This window comes from Rosa chinensis, chromosome 5, assembly GCF_002994745.2.
Source record: "Rosa chinensis cultivar Old Blush chromosome 5, RchiOBHm-V2, whole genome shotgun sequence".
Classification (NCBI taxonomy): domain Eukaryota; kingdom Viridiplantae; phylum Streptophyta; class Magnoliopsida; order Rosales; family Rosaceae; genus Rosa; species Rosa chinensis.
Genome location: NC_037092.1, coordinates 32,370,274 through 32,387,788, shown reverse-complemented (window position 1 = coordinate 32,387,788; position 17,515 = coordinate 32,370,274). Strand labels below are relative to the sequence as shown.

General features: G+C 36.2%; 1 protein-coding gene across 2 annotated transcripts; it reads left to right on the top strand.

The window, feature by feature from the left end:
• The first annotated feature begins 4,119 nt into the window (after window positions 1-4,119).
• LOC112201595 (trafficking protein particle complex subunit 3) lies at window positions 4,120-7,481 on the top strand. Of its 2 annotated transcripts, none has more exons than XM_024342501.2 (6): window positions 4,120-4,278; window positions 4,478-4,573; window positions 4,652-4,749; window positions 4,947-5,046; window positions 6,405-6,587; window positions 7,087-7,481. In XM_024342501.2, the coding sequence occupies exons 2-6, from the start codon at window positions 4,517-4,519 to the stop codon at window positions 7,207-7,209; spliced, it is 561 nt and encodes a 186-aa protein (XP_024198269.1). In that variant the 5' UTR covers window positions 4,120-4,278; window positions 4,478-4,516; the 3' UTR covers window positions 7,210-7,481. The 2 variants fall into 2 exon arrangements, with proteins under 2 accessions (XP_024198269.1, XP_024198271.1); XM_024342503.2 differs by having other exon boundaries at window positions 4,133-4,278; window positions 4,409-4,573.
• Window positions 7,482-17,515: the final 10,034 nt, after the last annotated feature.

Sequence of the window (17,515 nt, the reverse complement as noted above, 5' to 3'; positions counted from 1 at the left end):
AGTCCTCGTCAATTGGTTTCCTTCCTTAAGGTTTAGACATTTTGCCTAGTACCACCAAGCAGAATTAATTAAAGCCAACTATTTTCCTTATCTCAACTTAAGATCGTTGAACCGGACACCGCTAATCTAAACTTGCTCTTGTGCTCAAGCAGGAGGTTTAGGAAGAGATTATTGTGTCCCTGCATGTATGCAGGTGATCTTGAGCTTGATCATCGATATTTGATCTGGTGTGTGGATGGACCATCTTCTAAATGTCTTAGATGAATCAAAAACACAAATGTCTTAGATGCTCAACCTCCTTATGACACGAAAAATGAAAGAATATATAGAAAGAGTAAAAAGAATACAGTTTTTTGCTAGCTTAAAATTTACTTGTCTAAATGCTTTGCTAGTAACAAAGACGTATCTTCTAGACGAAAGTTGGAGTAATCTCTATGAGTTATGCTAAGATGTTTCTAGTTGTTATTTGTACCTCAATTGAGTGCTGGCAGATTAGACTAGATGAATGATTTTTCCTTAGAATAGCGAGGTTGTTCTTGCTTGTTTTAGGCTTGCTTTCCAGCGAGCGTCCCTTTAGACTTTAATGAGTGTAGTATTGGCTTAGATAGGTTTATCTGGTTTTACCGGATTTCTTGTGTAAGTGCATGTTAGACTCTGGCCTTTTTTATGGCTTTGATGACTAATAATATCAAATCCTATTAAAAAAAAAACAAAGACGTATCTTCTAGCTCACCAGGTTTGTATAATTGTTGCACTTGAGGCGGACGACCAATTTCTCCAGCACCACAAACTTACAAAGCGATAGTGCTCAGCTACTGCCTCCAACTCAAAACAAAGGTTAAAGAGGTTATAAGAGACCATGAAGTGCTTCATGTACGATGTAATAGAGGATGAACCTTTATATTCGTCGGTCTACTTTTAATTAAGGGCTGTCCCTTTATAAAATTTCCATGTGTGAAACTATTTGGTCTTTAAAATTGCACCAAAAACACAATTGTTGTTAAAGTAAAGTGACAACTAGAATTGGTCTCATCATTTCATTTCATAGTCCCTTTATATAGGTATAGAATTACAACGGAAATATCGATTACATTAATGATACTAAATGCTTATTGATCCGTAATTGCGCTGATTGATGGTAATCACTGATTCCTTGATTCTCTCTCCGTCAGTTGCTTTGACGAAGGCACACAATATGTTTTTCCTTTAACACTCCCCCTTGTGCCAAGTCAAAGATGAAATGGTGCATGAGTTGTTGCCTCACTAAAAACCTTGCCAAGTAACAATAAAAACCCTGTGGGACAAAAAATACACTTTGGTCGAAGGAAAAAAGCACAACGCACCTCTTACATTTGAGGATGACATGTGTATGTTAGACTCCCCCTAACGTCTACACCTCCCCCTGATCCTTACATTAATCAAGGGAGCTTGGAAAGTCTTCACATTCCTATGCTTTTCACATGTTTCTCAAATATGACTTTAGGCAATGATTTGGTGAACAAATCTGCTACATTCTCCTCAGATCTTACTTGATTCACTTGAATTCACTTGAATCTTGAGGAGGGCCTGTTATTGCTGATTGTAGAAAAACTTTGGTAATATGTGTTTTGTATTATCGCCCTTGATATGCCCTAGCTTCATATGTTCGATGCAAGCTGCATTATCTTTATTAATGCAAGTAGGCTCTTCAGTGGTAGAACTCAAACCACTAGTCCCTCGAATATGTGTGATGATAGCTCTTAAGCATACACACTCAAGAACCGCCTCATGTAGAGTAATGATCTCTGAGTGGTTCGAGGAGGTAGCCACAAGGGTTTTCTTGGTTGATCTCCAAGATATCGTCATGTTCCCACTGGTAAATACATAACCAGTTTGGGAACGACCTTTATGTGGGTCAGAGAGATACCCAGCATCAGCAAAACCAACCAAAACGTCATTTGGCATTTCGGTGTAGTGAGTGGCGCTTTCGCCATCAATATTTCCTTCGGGGATTGCAGTTCCATCTGTGGTCCCTCTTGTCTCTCTATAGGGAAAGAGCAGTCCCAAGTCAATGGTTCCTTTTAGGTATCGAAAAATATTCTTGATACCATTCCAGTGACGCTGCGTTGGCGCTGAGCTAAATCTAGCTAACAAGTTCACTGAGAATGCAATGTCTGGTCGAGTACATTGGGCTAAATACAATAATGAGCCTATTGCACTTAGATAGGGAATTTCAGCTCCCAACATCTCTTCGTCATCTTCTTTGGACGAAATGGATCTTTCTTTGCATCCAAGCTTCGACCGATCATGGGAGTGCTAGCAGGATGCGCTTTGTCCATGTTAAATTGCCTGACTTTTGGACATACGCAGACTGGTGGATTAGTATTCCACAAACTCAATGTTCTAGTTCAAGGCCTAGATAGAATTAAGTTTTCCCAAGATCCTTCATCTTAAATTCGGATTTCAAGTAGCTCGCGGTTTCTCTTATTTCATCAAGAGTACCTATTACGTTCATATCATCGACATATACAGCTACAATTGCAAATCCGAAACTTGTTTTCTTTATGAATACGCAGGGGCATACTTCATCGTTCTTATATCCATTTCCAATCAAGTAGTCACTTAGACGGGTATACCACATCCTCCCAGATTGTTTCAATCCGTAAAGTGAGCGTTTCAACCTAATTGCAAACGCACTCCGTGGTTTAGAGTCACTTGACCTGGGTAATGTAAGGCCATCAGGCACTTTCATATATAACTCTGAATCTAGATCCCCATAGAGATATGCAGTAACCACATTCATAAGCTGCATTTCTAGTCCTTCGGAAACTACTAAGCTAACTAAGTAGCGGAACGTTATAACGTCCATTACAGGAGAGTATGTCTCCTCGTAGTCAATTCCAGGGCGTTGTGAGAAACCTGGCGCCACAAGGCGAGCCTTGTACCTCAGGATTTCATTCTTCTCATTACGCTTTCTGACAAAGACCCATTTATGTCCTCCAGGCTTTACACTTGGTGGGGTTAGCACTACTGGACCAAATACCTGTCTCTTTGTCAGAGAATCTAATTTTGCCTGGATTGTTTCTTTCCATTTAGGCCAATCTGCTCTTTGTTGACATTTTGCAATAGAGCGTAGTTCGATATCATCGTGCTCTATGATTCCTTGAGCAACAGTATATATCATCAATGTGTGTGGAAGATATTTCTATCAACTCATACGCACTCTCATAATCCTTTGAGATTTCTTTGTTCTCTGGAATCATTTTAAACATCGGAGCGTCCTCCAATATTGATTCATGAACATAACTATGATCAGAAACAATCTCATGAGAGGGATTCTATACATTGATGATTGGTTTGTGCCTTACTCGCCCTCTTCTTCCTTGGGTGAGTGTCAATCGAACCAAGTGGCCTCCCCCTCTTCCTTTGGGGAGCCACGGCCTCAACCATACCTCCTCCAATAATTATATAATCGTAAATAAAAATCACAAAACATGCTCAAAATTGCATAAACATGCTTAGGAATAATATATAATCATAAATAAAAATAAAAAATCATGCTCAAAATTATTGATGGCGGCAGAAAAGAAGAAAATATTTTTTTCTTCTAGGGTTTTGGGTTTTTTTTTCTTGGCTATTTGCTCTGAGCGTGCTGATAACGTGTTAAAGTAAAATGACAGCTAGAATTGGTCTCATCATTTCATTTCATAGTTCCTTTATATAGGGATAGAATTACAACGGGAATATCGATTACATTAATGATACTAAATGCTGATTGATCCGTAATTGCGCTGATTGATGGTAATCACTGATTCCTTGATTCCCTCTCTGTCAATTGCTTTGACGAAGACACACAATATGTTTTTCCTTTAACAATTGTTTGATAAATCCAGTAATAATTGATAAACCGATTTCAAGTTAATTAGTTGAATTTAAAGCTAAGATTATATAAATACGGATGATTATATTAATATAAAATGACAGTGGATATCTAGTCGTTCAACCGCAATTAACATAAAAATTTTATCTGCGTTACATTCAGAATAGGTTGGGATTTTTAAACTTAAAACAAATTTTATTTAACTAGCAAAAAAAAAAAAAAAAAAGTAAAAGACTTGAGAATTTGTAATAGATCATAGATGGACATGATTGGAACAAGTAAAAACAAGGAGAGGGAAAAACCAATAGGGAATCCCAATTCTTTAACTTCACCGGTGGAACGCTAAATAGAGCTTGGCTCTAAATTTCTTCTCTCCCAATCTTTTCCATTTCCGATTTCTTTCTCCGACTGGATCTCCGGTGAGCTCATCTCTCTTCTCTCATTTAGATGAGTAATTCTTGATTTCAAAACTGTAAATAGTGCATGATCTGTATCATAACTGCCGTGATTTACTTCACATCCAATTCTGTCAAATCTTGCATAATTTAGGGGTTAGGGTTCGCTTTCGAAGCTCTCAAAGACTGAAAATTGAGGAGTCAAATTTGTTTATTTACGCAGAAAAACCTTTGAAGTTGTCACTGTCGAGCTCAGATCGCCATGCCTCCCGTTGGTCCCCGATCCGGTGATGCAATCTTCGCTAACGTCGAACGCGTGGTAAGGTTTGGCTTCTCCAAACATTGCTTTTCATGACTGAATTAGGGTTTTTGATATCGAAAATTGAATTGGTTGCAGAATGCGGAGCTGTTTACTTTGACCTATGGTGCCATTGTGCGCCAGCTGCTCACTGATCTTGAGGAGGTTGAAGAGGTCAACAAGCAGCTTGATCAAATGTAATTTCCTTTTGGTTCCTTGTTCTCTGTATTCAAATTTGAGAGGAAATTGTTGGCTGTTTAGTTTTGCATTTGCTTGATTTGAACCGAAAATGCATTATAGTGATGGCGGTTTTTTGTTTGTGTGTACAATCTTTGATGGCCGAATAGTTTGCCTGTTGTTCGGTTTGGCTGATAAAGTGATCATTGCGTTTCAGGGGCTATAATATTGGGATTCGTCTAATCGATGAGTTTCTAGCAAAATCTAATGTTTCTAGATGCGTCGACTTCAAAGAGACAGCTGAAGTAATTGCAAAGGTTTGTTGTTAATATCTATCTTGTTCATTTCATAAACAAATATCTTGTTGCTCAAGTGTTTAAAACCAGGCATACTTTTTTTTATTTATGCTCAGTCTTTGTTACAACAATCCCATTCCAGTCTATCAACTGTGCCTTGTAGTTATTGAAGCTCCCATTGCTAATTTAATAACAACAGTTATCTCAACCAATAGATATCATCATCTTTCCTCAAACATTAATCAATATCTAATATACTCTTTATGTCATTCCTCTGCTGGAGGGTGGCAGAGGAGCATTGTCGGCCAAGATAATTTGTAATTAATGGTTAGGGTAGAGCGAGTATACATGCAGTGATAGAATAATTATGCTTTGAGGTTCCAATTGTAGCTAGTTTAGTTTCCGTGTCAAGACACAGGGTGCTGCAATGTAGTCCACCAATCATGAAAGAAAGCACATTATTGGGTTTATAGAAATCAAAGTTATATTGTTAAGGAGTCAAATCTTAAAGTGTATTAGTGGGAATAAGAAAAGAGCTTGTTGAAGCATTGAGGTTGCTATATCATGCAGTTCTTACCTCACCCTCCTTTGGTACCATACTTTCTTGGTGTGGGAGGCAGGAGGGTTCATTTCTAACCTCAACTTTTTTAAGTCTAGCATAGATGTTGCAGAAAACATGTTTCAGTAATAAGCACTGCTTAAAGAGCATTCATATGATCCAAACCAACTCCATTCATTTCATCTTGCACTTTTCTGTTGGTCAAAAAATTTGTGGCTTACTTATTTATATCATTAATTACATCTTACAAACTTGCACACCATAGTGACTGTAAACTAGGTGATGTTGAAGTTGAGAAATACCAATGCTTGATTACAAAGTTTGCACCGTATCTTTCCCTCTTCAACTTCCCTTCCATACTTGTGAGAATGGTCTTTCGTAGACATATCTAATAGAAAGATGTGGTTAAATTGAAAAAGAAAACAAAGAAAAAAAATTCTGGAGAGTTGACGATGTCACAAAGTGCTAGTACCTGACCAACGGATGCTGTGTGCTGATGAAGGAGTTTGGGTTTGATACTCTGTTCTGATGGGGAAATCAACATGAAATTGGGGCCTTTCCATGTTGCTATGATGGTTGCAGTATCTTGTTGTAATTTCACTATATTTTGGATCTAGTTTGTTTGTCAATACGTGGTCTTTGCTGTATGGCTTTCATGCTGCGCTAGATCTAAAACATTTTCTGTAGTGGTCGCTAAGCAGTTCGGTTCAGAAGAAAATAACTTCATATTTTTTATTTATTGCATATTCTTTTACTTATTCCCTGCAAAATTTTGAGGTAGGCCTCTTTACTTAATAATTCTCTTGATCCTTTGGTTCAGATTGGCTTCAAAATGTTCTTGGGGGTCACAGCATCTGTTACAAATTGGGATGCTGATGGAACATGCTGCAGTATTGTTCTGGAGGACAATCCTCTGGTTGATTTTGTTGAGCTTCCAGATACTTGTCAAGGACTGTACTACTGTAACATCTTAAGTGGAGTCGTAAGAGGTGCCTTAGAAATGGTGAGTTGTACTTGTAATCTCTTCTGCTGCGCTGATTTTCCAAATGTCCACTTTAAATTAATTTCTGCCTTGAGCTTTTTAATCAGTGGTTAGTCTATATCATAGGAAACAAATCCTTGTACTTGAAGTAGCTCATTAGTTGTTTTGAACTTTGAACTTTCAACTTTCACCAAATTGGTACCCAGACTAACAAAAAACTAGAAACATATTTGGAAGGATTGGAAGTTTTTCCTTTTTGCGGAGGGAATAATATCTACTTTCTATTCTCTTATCAACTATTGTAGCATGTAAGAAGACCTTAAATAATACTGTAGCTTGAGGGAAGACCTACATGGTTCTTAAGGATGGAGGTTACTTTATGATGAGGTTCGTAGAAAACTGAAAAAGTTAAGAGGCTGGTGGAAAGGCTAAATGTTACTTTGAGGTCATAGACTGTACTTTATCACTTGCTCTTTTTTGCCTTAATAGTGTTGTTCTGCTACTTGTATTCCATTATCAGGTATCAATGAAAACTGAAATCACCTGGATCCGGGATATGCTTAGAGGTGATGATGCATTTGAGTTGCAAGTTAAACTCCTGAAGCAAGTTCCGGAGGAGTACCCGTACAAAGATGATGAGTAATATGTTTGCTATATGTACACAGTAATGATATTTGGTCCTCTTCTTTCCCTGAAAATCAAATGTTACAGTTGTTTCCTCTTTTTCGTACACATCCATGTAGAACATTAAATAGATGACTTCGTGTTGTTAGTCACTACAACTTTTATGCTTATTGATTCTGAGCCTTTCTTTGTTGTCTACACTTGGTAATTAGTACTTAGAACAAGACTGTATGTTCTTGTGTTGGCCCAATTAAATACTTACAGTTTTCTGGGCACTTTAAATTAGTTGAATATCCTCGGTGACTTGATCCATATGTTTTATTCTTGGAGGCATATATTTTCACTGAGAGAAATAAAGACATGGTTGCATACATCAAGATTTTGGGTTAAATGCAATTCAGACTTGGGCGAACAGCCCCAGGTGGATAACAAGTTGCATGCAGAAGGTGCTGGCCGAGCAAAACAAAGTCGGCCTCTTGGCTTGCAAACCCGACTGTTGTTAATTCTTATAATGGTGTGTTCTGTCACTTCTGTGGTAAAGCATGAACTACTCACTAACCTCAAACTAAGTGAGGGCAGGCTCTTTATCGGTGTTATCACATACTACCCAAGACCTTCCTGCGCATCATAAGATGAGAATGTCGATGAGGTTGTCCTTATCAGATTCAGGCATAGTTTGGGATTGTTGTGCTGTGAGAGGAAGCAGCTGAGGTGTTTGGTAAACTGTTTTTAAAAGTGCTGTGAGAACGAAAAGTAATTTATAGGTGTTTGGTAAGTTGCAAGGTAAAAATGCTTTGGCTGGGTATAATTACCTTAATGATCAAGAAACATAATTGATTGAAAAATCTCAAAAATTAATTTTAATAATTAAGCCAATAATATATTTGGCTTTTCCTTTACGATTAATGATCATCAGATCATCCACTTTCTTTCTGCTTCTTCCCTCACCATTTTCGCATCAACAATCATCCATCTACTCTCATATCCATTTCTTCTCTTCCTCTCTCTCTCTCATATCCGTCTTTTTCTTTAAATCATTCAATCATCCATCCAGCTTCCATTCATTCTTTTTCCCACCCAGAATTCTTTCCCATTTTTTATGAAAATTGATTCTCCACCGAATTAACCCATTCTTCACATTCTTGATTTCACCCTCAAATTTTTGTTCTTTGGGCTCCACTGATTAGTGGGTATCTTTCAGATGTTGCAATGTTGTATCAATATTGTATCTTTAAGGGCATTCGTTTGAGCATTGTTCTAGACTTCTACGATTTCAATTAGGATTTTGGGATTTTTTTTATAATCATTCTGGGATTTGGTCGTTCTAAAGATTGCATGCAAAAGTGGAATCATCAATGGAATAGGAAGCTTGGGTCAGATCAGCGATGAGGGATATTTGAGTTGCCCAGAAGTGGTTTGGATCATAGTGTTGGGAGGATTGGGTAGTATTTTCAAGGAGATATTTGAGTTGCCTAGAAGATGCACTGTTGCTAACAGTGAGGGAGAGCAGCAGGGCGGAGGGACTGGTCATGCGGCGATGGTCGGAGAAGGTTGAGAAAGATGAAGATGAGAGATGATCGAGATATGGAGATGAGAGATGATTATGCTGGTTTAATTTTAGAACCTCCGTGTTTTTTCAGCTTTCCGCAGAAGCCATTTTCAAAAGCTACGATTTGTAGCTTCTGATAAACTCGGTTGGAAGAAGCTAAAATGGACCAAAAGCAGCTTTTTTGGATTTTATCAAACACCCTATATTAAACTCAAAAGCGCTTTTGGTCTCAAAACCAAAAGCAGCCCAGGAAGCATTCCCAAACTAAGCCTCAACTAGATTACATTGGCATAGAGAACGGGGGCGTTTCAAAAGAGAGATTGATGACTAAAACCTTGGAATTTACCATGTGAAGACTGCCATTGTTCACTAGACTGTCCGTCGATTTTGCATTTCCGCCTAAAGGAGCATATTGAAAACTCTAAGGTAGTGTTTCGGTAGGGGATTTGGAGGTTCCAAGGGATTTTAAGGTGAAGGGATCTTAAAATGAAGGGATATAAGTAGTGGATTATTTAAATGACTTGTTTGGATAATTTTTTTGAGTGAAGGAATTTAATTATGAGATTTTGTAAACATATTTATTTTTTGACAAAATTAACTTTTTTTTATATTTTGCTATAGAACTATTGTAGTTAACTGCAATTTTTTTTTCTTCAACCAAATAGATGGTAAAACAAGAAAAATTTGTGTTTCACCAATTAATTCCAAAATTTCCACTAAATAAATAAAAAAACCATGAAAAACACTAGAAATTTGAAAAATTCAACAACTGAAATATCACAGTCACAATTCAATTTTGGTCTTTCTTGAATTCATAGACTTAAATGTCAACATTCTAATAACATTATAGTGATAAGATCCTAAACGGTCACAACAAAATTTTTAAATTATGGAACATTTGCAGGGTCTCCTTGTTCTTGCGGCTCTTGTTGAGCTCGATGCCTATGATAGTCAGCAAACATATCCATCGCCAATTGATCACGAAATATAGTCCACTCATTAGTGGCTTCAACAGTTCTAATCTCCTCTTCATTGATTTCTATTGGCCTCATTGACAACTCACGATCAACTCAATGTAAAAGGTGTAAGTCTTCGATCAGCTTCTAACAATGGATCATTGTGCTTCTCAATCTGAATGAAGTTGCGTAACACACAACAAGCATTGATAATTCTTACTTGTGTTTTAATGTCAAAAAAGGAAGATGTTCTTAATATGCTCCACCTTTTTTCCAACACCCCAAATGCACGTTTAATTACATTTCTGGCTTTCGAATGCCGAAGATTGAAAAGTTTTTTTTTATAATTTTGGGGATGATTTCCAAACCATTCCTTTTGGTGGTATCTAGTTCCTCGATAAGGCGCTAAAAAGCCGGGTCCATTAGTATATCCTGCATCGATAAGGCAATATTTATCTACAAAGAAACAAAATTATAATGTCATGTTTATCTTATTGGAAACTAAATGTGCAATTTAGTATTTAGCTCCTTACCATTTGGAATAACCAAGCGATTGTGCCTAGACAATGCATCTCGTAGAACTCAAGAATCTGATGTTGATCCCTCCCATCTAGGCGGAACATAAATGAATCTCATATCTGGATTGCAAGCTCCCAAAACATTAGAAGAAATATTTCCTTTTCTATTCCGGTATCTAGGTCGTTCCGCACCTCGAATAGTTACAGAGACATGGGTTCCATCTAAAGCCCTAAGACAATTCTCAATTTATACACAACCAATGAGTTTATATTACTAATACATATAGTCCGTAAAAATAATATAAAATCATGAAAAAGTATGACTCTAATTACCTCAAACCATCTCCATCTTCTCAAATAAGCTCCTTGGAGAACACAATCATGAAACCTCACATATTTCTTACTAGTTCTCATTACTGCACGCAACACTGTTAAATTGTCTACTTATAGTTTCTTTGAGCGATGAAAGTTCAAATGAATGGATATGTACTTCACGTCATGCCCAAGGATATTTAAAAACATGGCCACAGATTCTTCAATAGATACATGCCTTGTTCTTCGTAATCCACCTTTGTCATATAAGACTTGGCAAAGTTTTGAAAATCCATACCTGCTAACTCTTAAGTTTTCCATACACTCAACTTCGGATTCACTTAATCGATTTAAATAGAATCGTCTATGTTCATCCCAATTAGGCAATAATTAAAGAAAGCAAGACATGTATAAACAGATAGAACAAAGTAGGGGTAATCAATCCAATACATAATTGTTAAAGAACTAAAGAAGCAACCAATACAAAAGCAGGGATAATCATAATCTCCGACCATTAAGTATAGAATAACATAGATTGAAGGCATATTAGAAAAAATAAGAGAAAACATTTCAAACAGTACCCAAACTTAGGCCGACTCCTAACTTCAGTACCCGACTATGCAAAACTATCACTTTGGTACCCCAAGTTTGAAGCCCAACCCAAGAACGGTACACGTCGTCGATGATGGTGTTAATTAACAATCCACATGCTAAATTTGGAGGGGTATTTGGGTCATTTTACCCATACATTATCATTTCCAGATCCCCTTCTCTTCTTTTTCCCTTATTTTTGCAGATCCTTTCTTCTTCATCTGGGTTTTGTTAGGTTGTGATTGGAATATGGATTTGAGTGCTTTATTTGATTTGAGCCTCTATTGTTTCCCTAACCTTGAAAATTCTACACAACAATCAGAGAAACATTTAGAAACTTGAAGATTAATAGCAGCTTTGACACGAATCATCTGTGCATAAGATCAAGGAGCATCAATTAGAAACTTCAAGTCTCTACTTTTTCTGAAAAAGCTACTGCCTTTCTTTCCCAAACTGGTTCCGATAATGCTTGAGGGAAGAAGAGATTTGGTGTAGGTGTCCATTTCATATTATGAGAGTAGAGAATATGATTTGAGAATGTAGGAGAACCACCCACCATACGAAAGCTACAGATTGAAACCTCAGAGTCTTCAAATTCTCACAATACAAAGTCAGTCAACTACCCACCATCCATCCTATGATCACAGGTCTCTTATCCTCCAACATAGGGGCATTATCATTACCACATAAGCTGAAAATTACCTTACCTGGATCCCCAAACCCGGATCTTTATGTGGTGAAATGGTTTCTTCTGAGATAGAGATAGTCTCATCGTCATCCTCGGACTCAAAACCCCTTGACCAAAACCCTTCCGACGTCGTTGTTGAGGTCCCTATAATCGATGTCTTCTCTGCTTCTGCTTACGACGATTTTCCAAAACTCAGGTTGTCTTCTCTGCTTCCCTCACACCTAGAAAGCTCAAGCTTCACCAGCCTAGTACACTCCTGAGCCAAAATCGTCAACGAAACAAGCAACCGGCACCAAAAACCCACCATGATTCAGCAAAATCCTCTCCTTGAAGATTAGCTCCACCGAAAACCCAACTCACATTTTCCCTTGTTCACAGTCCCATCATTCTTCTCTTTGAGCTCACACTACCAATGTCTGAGATTGTGATTGCAGAGCCCATCTATGATGGTGGAACAGAGAAAAAAAGACCCATTACAAGGTATCTCACTATGGGCAGTAGGAGTGATCACAATCATGTTCTCGAGCCATTTGAAAGAGAGAGATTGCCTGCCACTTTGGCCTAAAAAATCCAAAGCTTTCTTCGAGTTGCGAATTTGATCGAAAGCAAGGAGCCTTATATTGCTTATCTGTGTAAATTGTTGATTTTTTGTTGAATATGGCTTGTGTTATAAGGTTGAGAGCCTAGGGATCAAAGTCACTGCTTCATCGCTCGTTGATTGGGATGATTGACATGTTTGTTGAACTGGGTTTTGGTTGGAATTGAAGATGGACTGACAAATCAAAGCAAGTGATCAAGTGCTGGGGAGTAGTTTAAGCAGTGACGGGACCAAATTACCCCTCAAAATATGCCACATGGCTGAGCTCTTAATGCCGTCATGAACGGCGTGTACCGTTCTTGGATCGGGCTTCAAACTTGAGGTACTAAAGTGATAGTTTTGCATAGTCGGGTACTGAAGTTAGGAGTCGGCCTAAGTTCGGGTACTGTTTGAAATATTTTCTAAAAAAATAAAGTAGTTGATGCTATCAATGATTAATTTACTAACAGTCCTGTGGCTCTCTGCCTCACATGGTCTTATTTGTTAAAACTTGAAATGAGCTGCTTCATTAACAGATTGATATTTCATTGTCCAAAAAATACAAACTACAAACATAGTGGGTTTTCAAATCTAAGAGAGAGGAACAGTGGGTTCGTAAAATCCTTCAACCCAAGACGATTGGTGTTGTTCTGTGTGATGAAGACGATGAAGAAGCTAAGATGAAGAAGGTGATAGCTCATAGACAAAATCAAAATTGGGAGTGAATCTAGGACAAAACCCTATAATAAAATTAGACAACGAAAGCCCATAGAGGATATACAATATAGAGATTAGCTAGGGAGGAAGACAAAAGCCATGAAGAAATCGTAAGGTTCGCACCGTCGAGAGGATTTGAAGGATACGCCTATGGAGGCGGAGCCTGACGGAGGGACTCTATTAAATAAAATCCCGTGTTCAGGTCCTCTGTTAAAATCCCGAGAAAATTAAATCCCTTCACCTCATTTTCCCAAACAGGGGACATGTGGAGAGGGATATTAGAATCCCAGTAAAATGTCATCTCCCCCATTCCCCTAATATAATTCCTTATCCAAACACTGCCTAATATGCACATGATGTGTTGATGTTTCATGTTACATGACATCATCTTAGTCATTATATGTCATACTAAAGGCTCTAATTAAAAATTTATAATAATAAATATGAAATTATTTATTTATTCTCACGGAAAAAAAAGGACAAAGTATAAACTATGGGTGGTTCTAATTGGACCTCTAAATTTGATATTTGGATCTCTCATACTTATTGAACCTCCAATTCACTTTTCTAAATCTAAAAAAAGCTAAGTACACCTCCTTAATTTTACCAAAGGGCTAAATACTGTGGTTTAGGTCTAAAATCAATTCAGTCCCTGGACTTCTAATTTTATCAAAAACATCCCTGCAGTTTCAATTTTGATCTAATAGGTCCAATTTGTTAGTCTTCCGATAATTGAGTCATTTAACTTGTTGACGTGGCTCATATATGGCCTATGTTTTATGATATGGTGTTGAGCTAGCATGCATAGTCAATTTAGGAGTGGGTCTCACTATTAGAAATCTATCAAATAAAAAGTTTTTCATCGAATAATCCAACTATAAGTTGAACTCATAGCAGAATATTAACGAATTGGACCTATTCGATCAAAATTGAAAGTACAGGGGTGTTTTTGATGAAATTAAAAGTCTAGGGACTGAATTGATTTTGAACCTAAACCACAGGGTAGTAACCAGTATTTGGCTCTTTACCAAAATATCCTTAAACAATTACAATTGTATTTTCAACAATTTGTTCTTCTTCTTTTTTTTATTTTTATTTTTTATTTTTTATTTCTATCAATTCAACCATGAAGAATTTTGTGAGAGAGCTGGCTACATTTCTGGTGTACTTTCATTGGTGGAACTAGAAAGTGATTCTTGGAGGGGCCGAACAAGTAGACAATTACAAAGATTTTTTGCTATTCCAGATCATAGTTCTTTTGTTTGTTTTGCAATACGGATGGTTCTAGAAAAGATTTTGGTTCTCAAATAAATAACATATATTGATTAAATCTAATTAAAATGAGTTGATCTTAGATCTTAATTAGTAATAACTTTACCAAAATATGCATAAATTTTAAGGAAATTTCAAATCAGATTGTTTTGAATTTACTTTTATATTAAATGATAAGGCCATGTATAGAAATTATAAGGAAATTTGTATTAAATTTTAAGGAAATTTCAAATCAGATTGTTTTGAATTTACTTTTGTATTAAATGATAAGGCCATGTATAGAAATTATTAGTTCTACTTAATTTTTAAGGTAAATTATAAAATTATATAGGTAATATAAGGAAATTATGAAGTAAAAAATAATAATTTATTGAATGTTATATTAATGGTGGAGGAAAGAAGAGATTTTTTTTTCTTTTTCTCTCTTTGGCTTTAGTTTTTTTTTTATATGAGTTGACAAAGTGTATTGATAATTAAAAAAAAAAATGGAGGTCCAAATATCAAATTTGGAGATCCAAGTAGAACCACCCATAAACTAACTACATTTCATGCTTCAATCCCGTGGAAACTATACCAGAAAACTTTCTTTCTTTAAAAAAAAAAGAAAAAGAATTTTCTTCAAGAACATGGTTTCTACAAAAATTTGCTCACCCTCAAACAATACTATTTAAACGCTTCTTGAACTGAAATTACGACATAATTTTTTTAATGATGTTTCAAATTAAAAAAACAATATTATTAACAAATTCGTTCGAGATTTTAGTGTTCCTTCAATTGGAACATGTTATAAAAATCATGCCCTACAAATGTGACCTTATGATACATGACAATACTAAGAAATAATAATGTTAACGAAGTTTAATATGTTTTGGCATGCCATTATAGTGTTCATGACATCTGTCAACATGCCAAACCATGTAAATTGCTCCCAAGCCTGCACTTGCACCCCCGACGCAATTATGAAGTTGGTGTACAATACAAAAAATTGGAGAAAAGAAGGCAAACCTTGGTCATACGAACTAGCCTCACAACTCATATGCATCACCTCCACCTGCAAATGCCGCTTGTCATTCAAGACTTGCAGAGCTGGCCAGAGTTTGACCGGTTTATGTATATTTGATGTTTATAACTCATCCTACAATTGTCCTACCAACTAACTTTTGGCGGTTACATTTGTAATCAAACTAAGTTATCAACCTATCAATCCTTGCAGTTGAGCTTTCACTTTTATGAAATCACTAGTGACGTAGTAGTTGATGCAATAATGCATAAATATTTATTTTTGTGTGGAAGATAATCATATCTTAAGAAATACATGAGATCCAAAGGAAAGTTTGAAACTAAGGTCATCCAAAAAAATATCTTCCATTAACCCAACCTCACATCAAGTCCTATTATCTATGAAAAAAAATATCTTCTATCATTCATGTAAGGTGGGCACTCAAAAAGACTATGATTGCAAGGAAAGAATCTCAGAAATTTAGATAGGGGATATTACTGGGAGACATATTATTGGTTCAAACTTCAAACTTGTGAAACACTAGTTTCCATTCTTGGGAGAGACCTACTTATCCACAGACATAGATGCATGGCCCGGGTGAATGTGCCGCGTGAGATTGTTGATGTGACCAACTGTAAGTTTATCCTCAATTTCTGTCTTGGAATTGCGTCCCTAACTGCCAGCAGTGATGAACTATGTGTTTGACAGTGAGGACCCCCCGAGCCTCTCTCCATGGGCCAAGAGCATCAGCCACTGTAACAGAGATTTGACTTGTCATATAGCCATATTTAGCTTATGTTGAAGCAATAAACCTTCACACAAGAGGTTTCCCACGGTAAGGCATAATTGAAAATAATTATGAAAATATAATTCATTATTATGTATTAAAATAAGGGGACCTTAAAATAATTTAACCTAAATATATTCAATATTAAGCTCAAATGAAAGATCTCAGTGTGATCTTCACAATGGTATAATTTTTATTATTAAAAAAATTCATAGTCATAAAATTTCAAGACAACAAAGAATTATAACTAAAAGTCACTCAAAAAAAAAAAATCATAACTAAAACCGATAAAGGATATGAATGAAATAAAAATAAAGTCAGTTAAATGTAGAGGGGCAAAGGAGGAACATAATAAAAATTGAATTGATATGACTTATTGATAGCCATATATGGCTTGGACATGTAGCCATAGGGCAAATTTTTTTTTTGGAAAATGTGGAATTCCTTACTATGGGAGGTGTTTGCAGGGCTATAAATGGGGTTAGGGAAAAAGATATAAACAGTACTAGAGGTAAGATTCATTTTAAATTTTTATACCAACTTTTGGAAGTTATCATTTTAGTACCTGGAGTACCCAATCCAACCCAATTTTTTTACACGCCGTCCATGACGACGTTAACTTTTCTGACAGCTAGCATGATTTAAAGAGGCTATGAGAGGAGCAAGTTAACGCCGTTATGGACGGCGGGTACGTATGTTGGGTCGGACTGGCTATTTGGGGTACCAATGTGATAATTTCGGAAAGTTAGGTATGAAAATTTAGAATGGACCATAGTTGGAGTACTGTTTATATTTTTTTTTCCCTATGGGGTTATGGAGTACCATGGTAGATGGTCTAAGAAGGCGTAGTGTGAGGTAGTGATTACTTCAAAATCAGTTCTTTTCCAATTCATATTGATGTAACATCTTTTTATATCGATGTAAGAACTTAGTTCTTTTTTAGTTAAATTTTATCTTAGCTAGTCGTTTTTAAAATACGTATGCATCAATTCTCTTTATTTTAATTAGTTTTAAATTTATATATATATATATAATTTTTTTAATGAATAAAAAATAGTTTAATTTATTTATAAATTACATACAACAAATTAAAAGAAATATTTTAAATTAATAAAAATAATAAAGAATCTCATCTCATTCTCTATATTTAGGAGATCGATAGCTAAAACTTAAAATTAAGAATCACTTAAAAATCTAGTGCAGCTGTTTAAATTGATAAAAAACCAAATATGCTCTCCAAAATAGCTAAGGAACCAAGATAAAGAGTATGCTAAAGATGCTTTAAGTGAGAACAATGATGCTTGACGATGTGGTGTTAGCTCAGTGGTTAGAGCACCCACTACCTAAGATCTAGGTCC

Coding starts and splice junctions, on each gene's coding strand:
- LOC112201595 (XM_024342501.2), top strand. CDS start 4,517: ATGCCTCCCGTTGGTCCCCGATCCGGTGATGCAATCTTCGCTAACGTC. Junction 5,047..6,404: donor CAGCTGAAGTAATTGCAAAG/GTTTGTTGTTAA, acceptor CCTTTGGTTCAG/ATTGGCTTCAAAATGTTCTT. Junction 6,588..7,086: donor TAAGAGGTGCCTTAGAAATG/GTGAGTTGTACT, acceptor TTCCATTATCAG/GTATCAATGAAAACTGAAAT.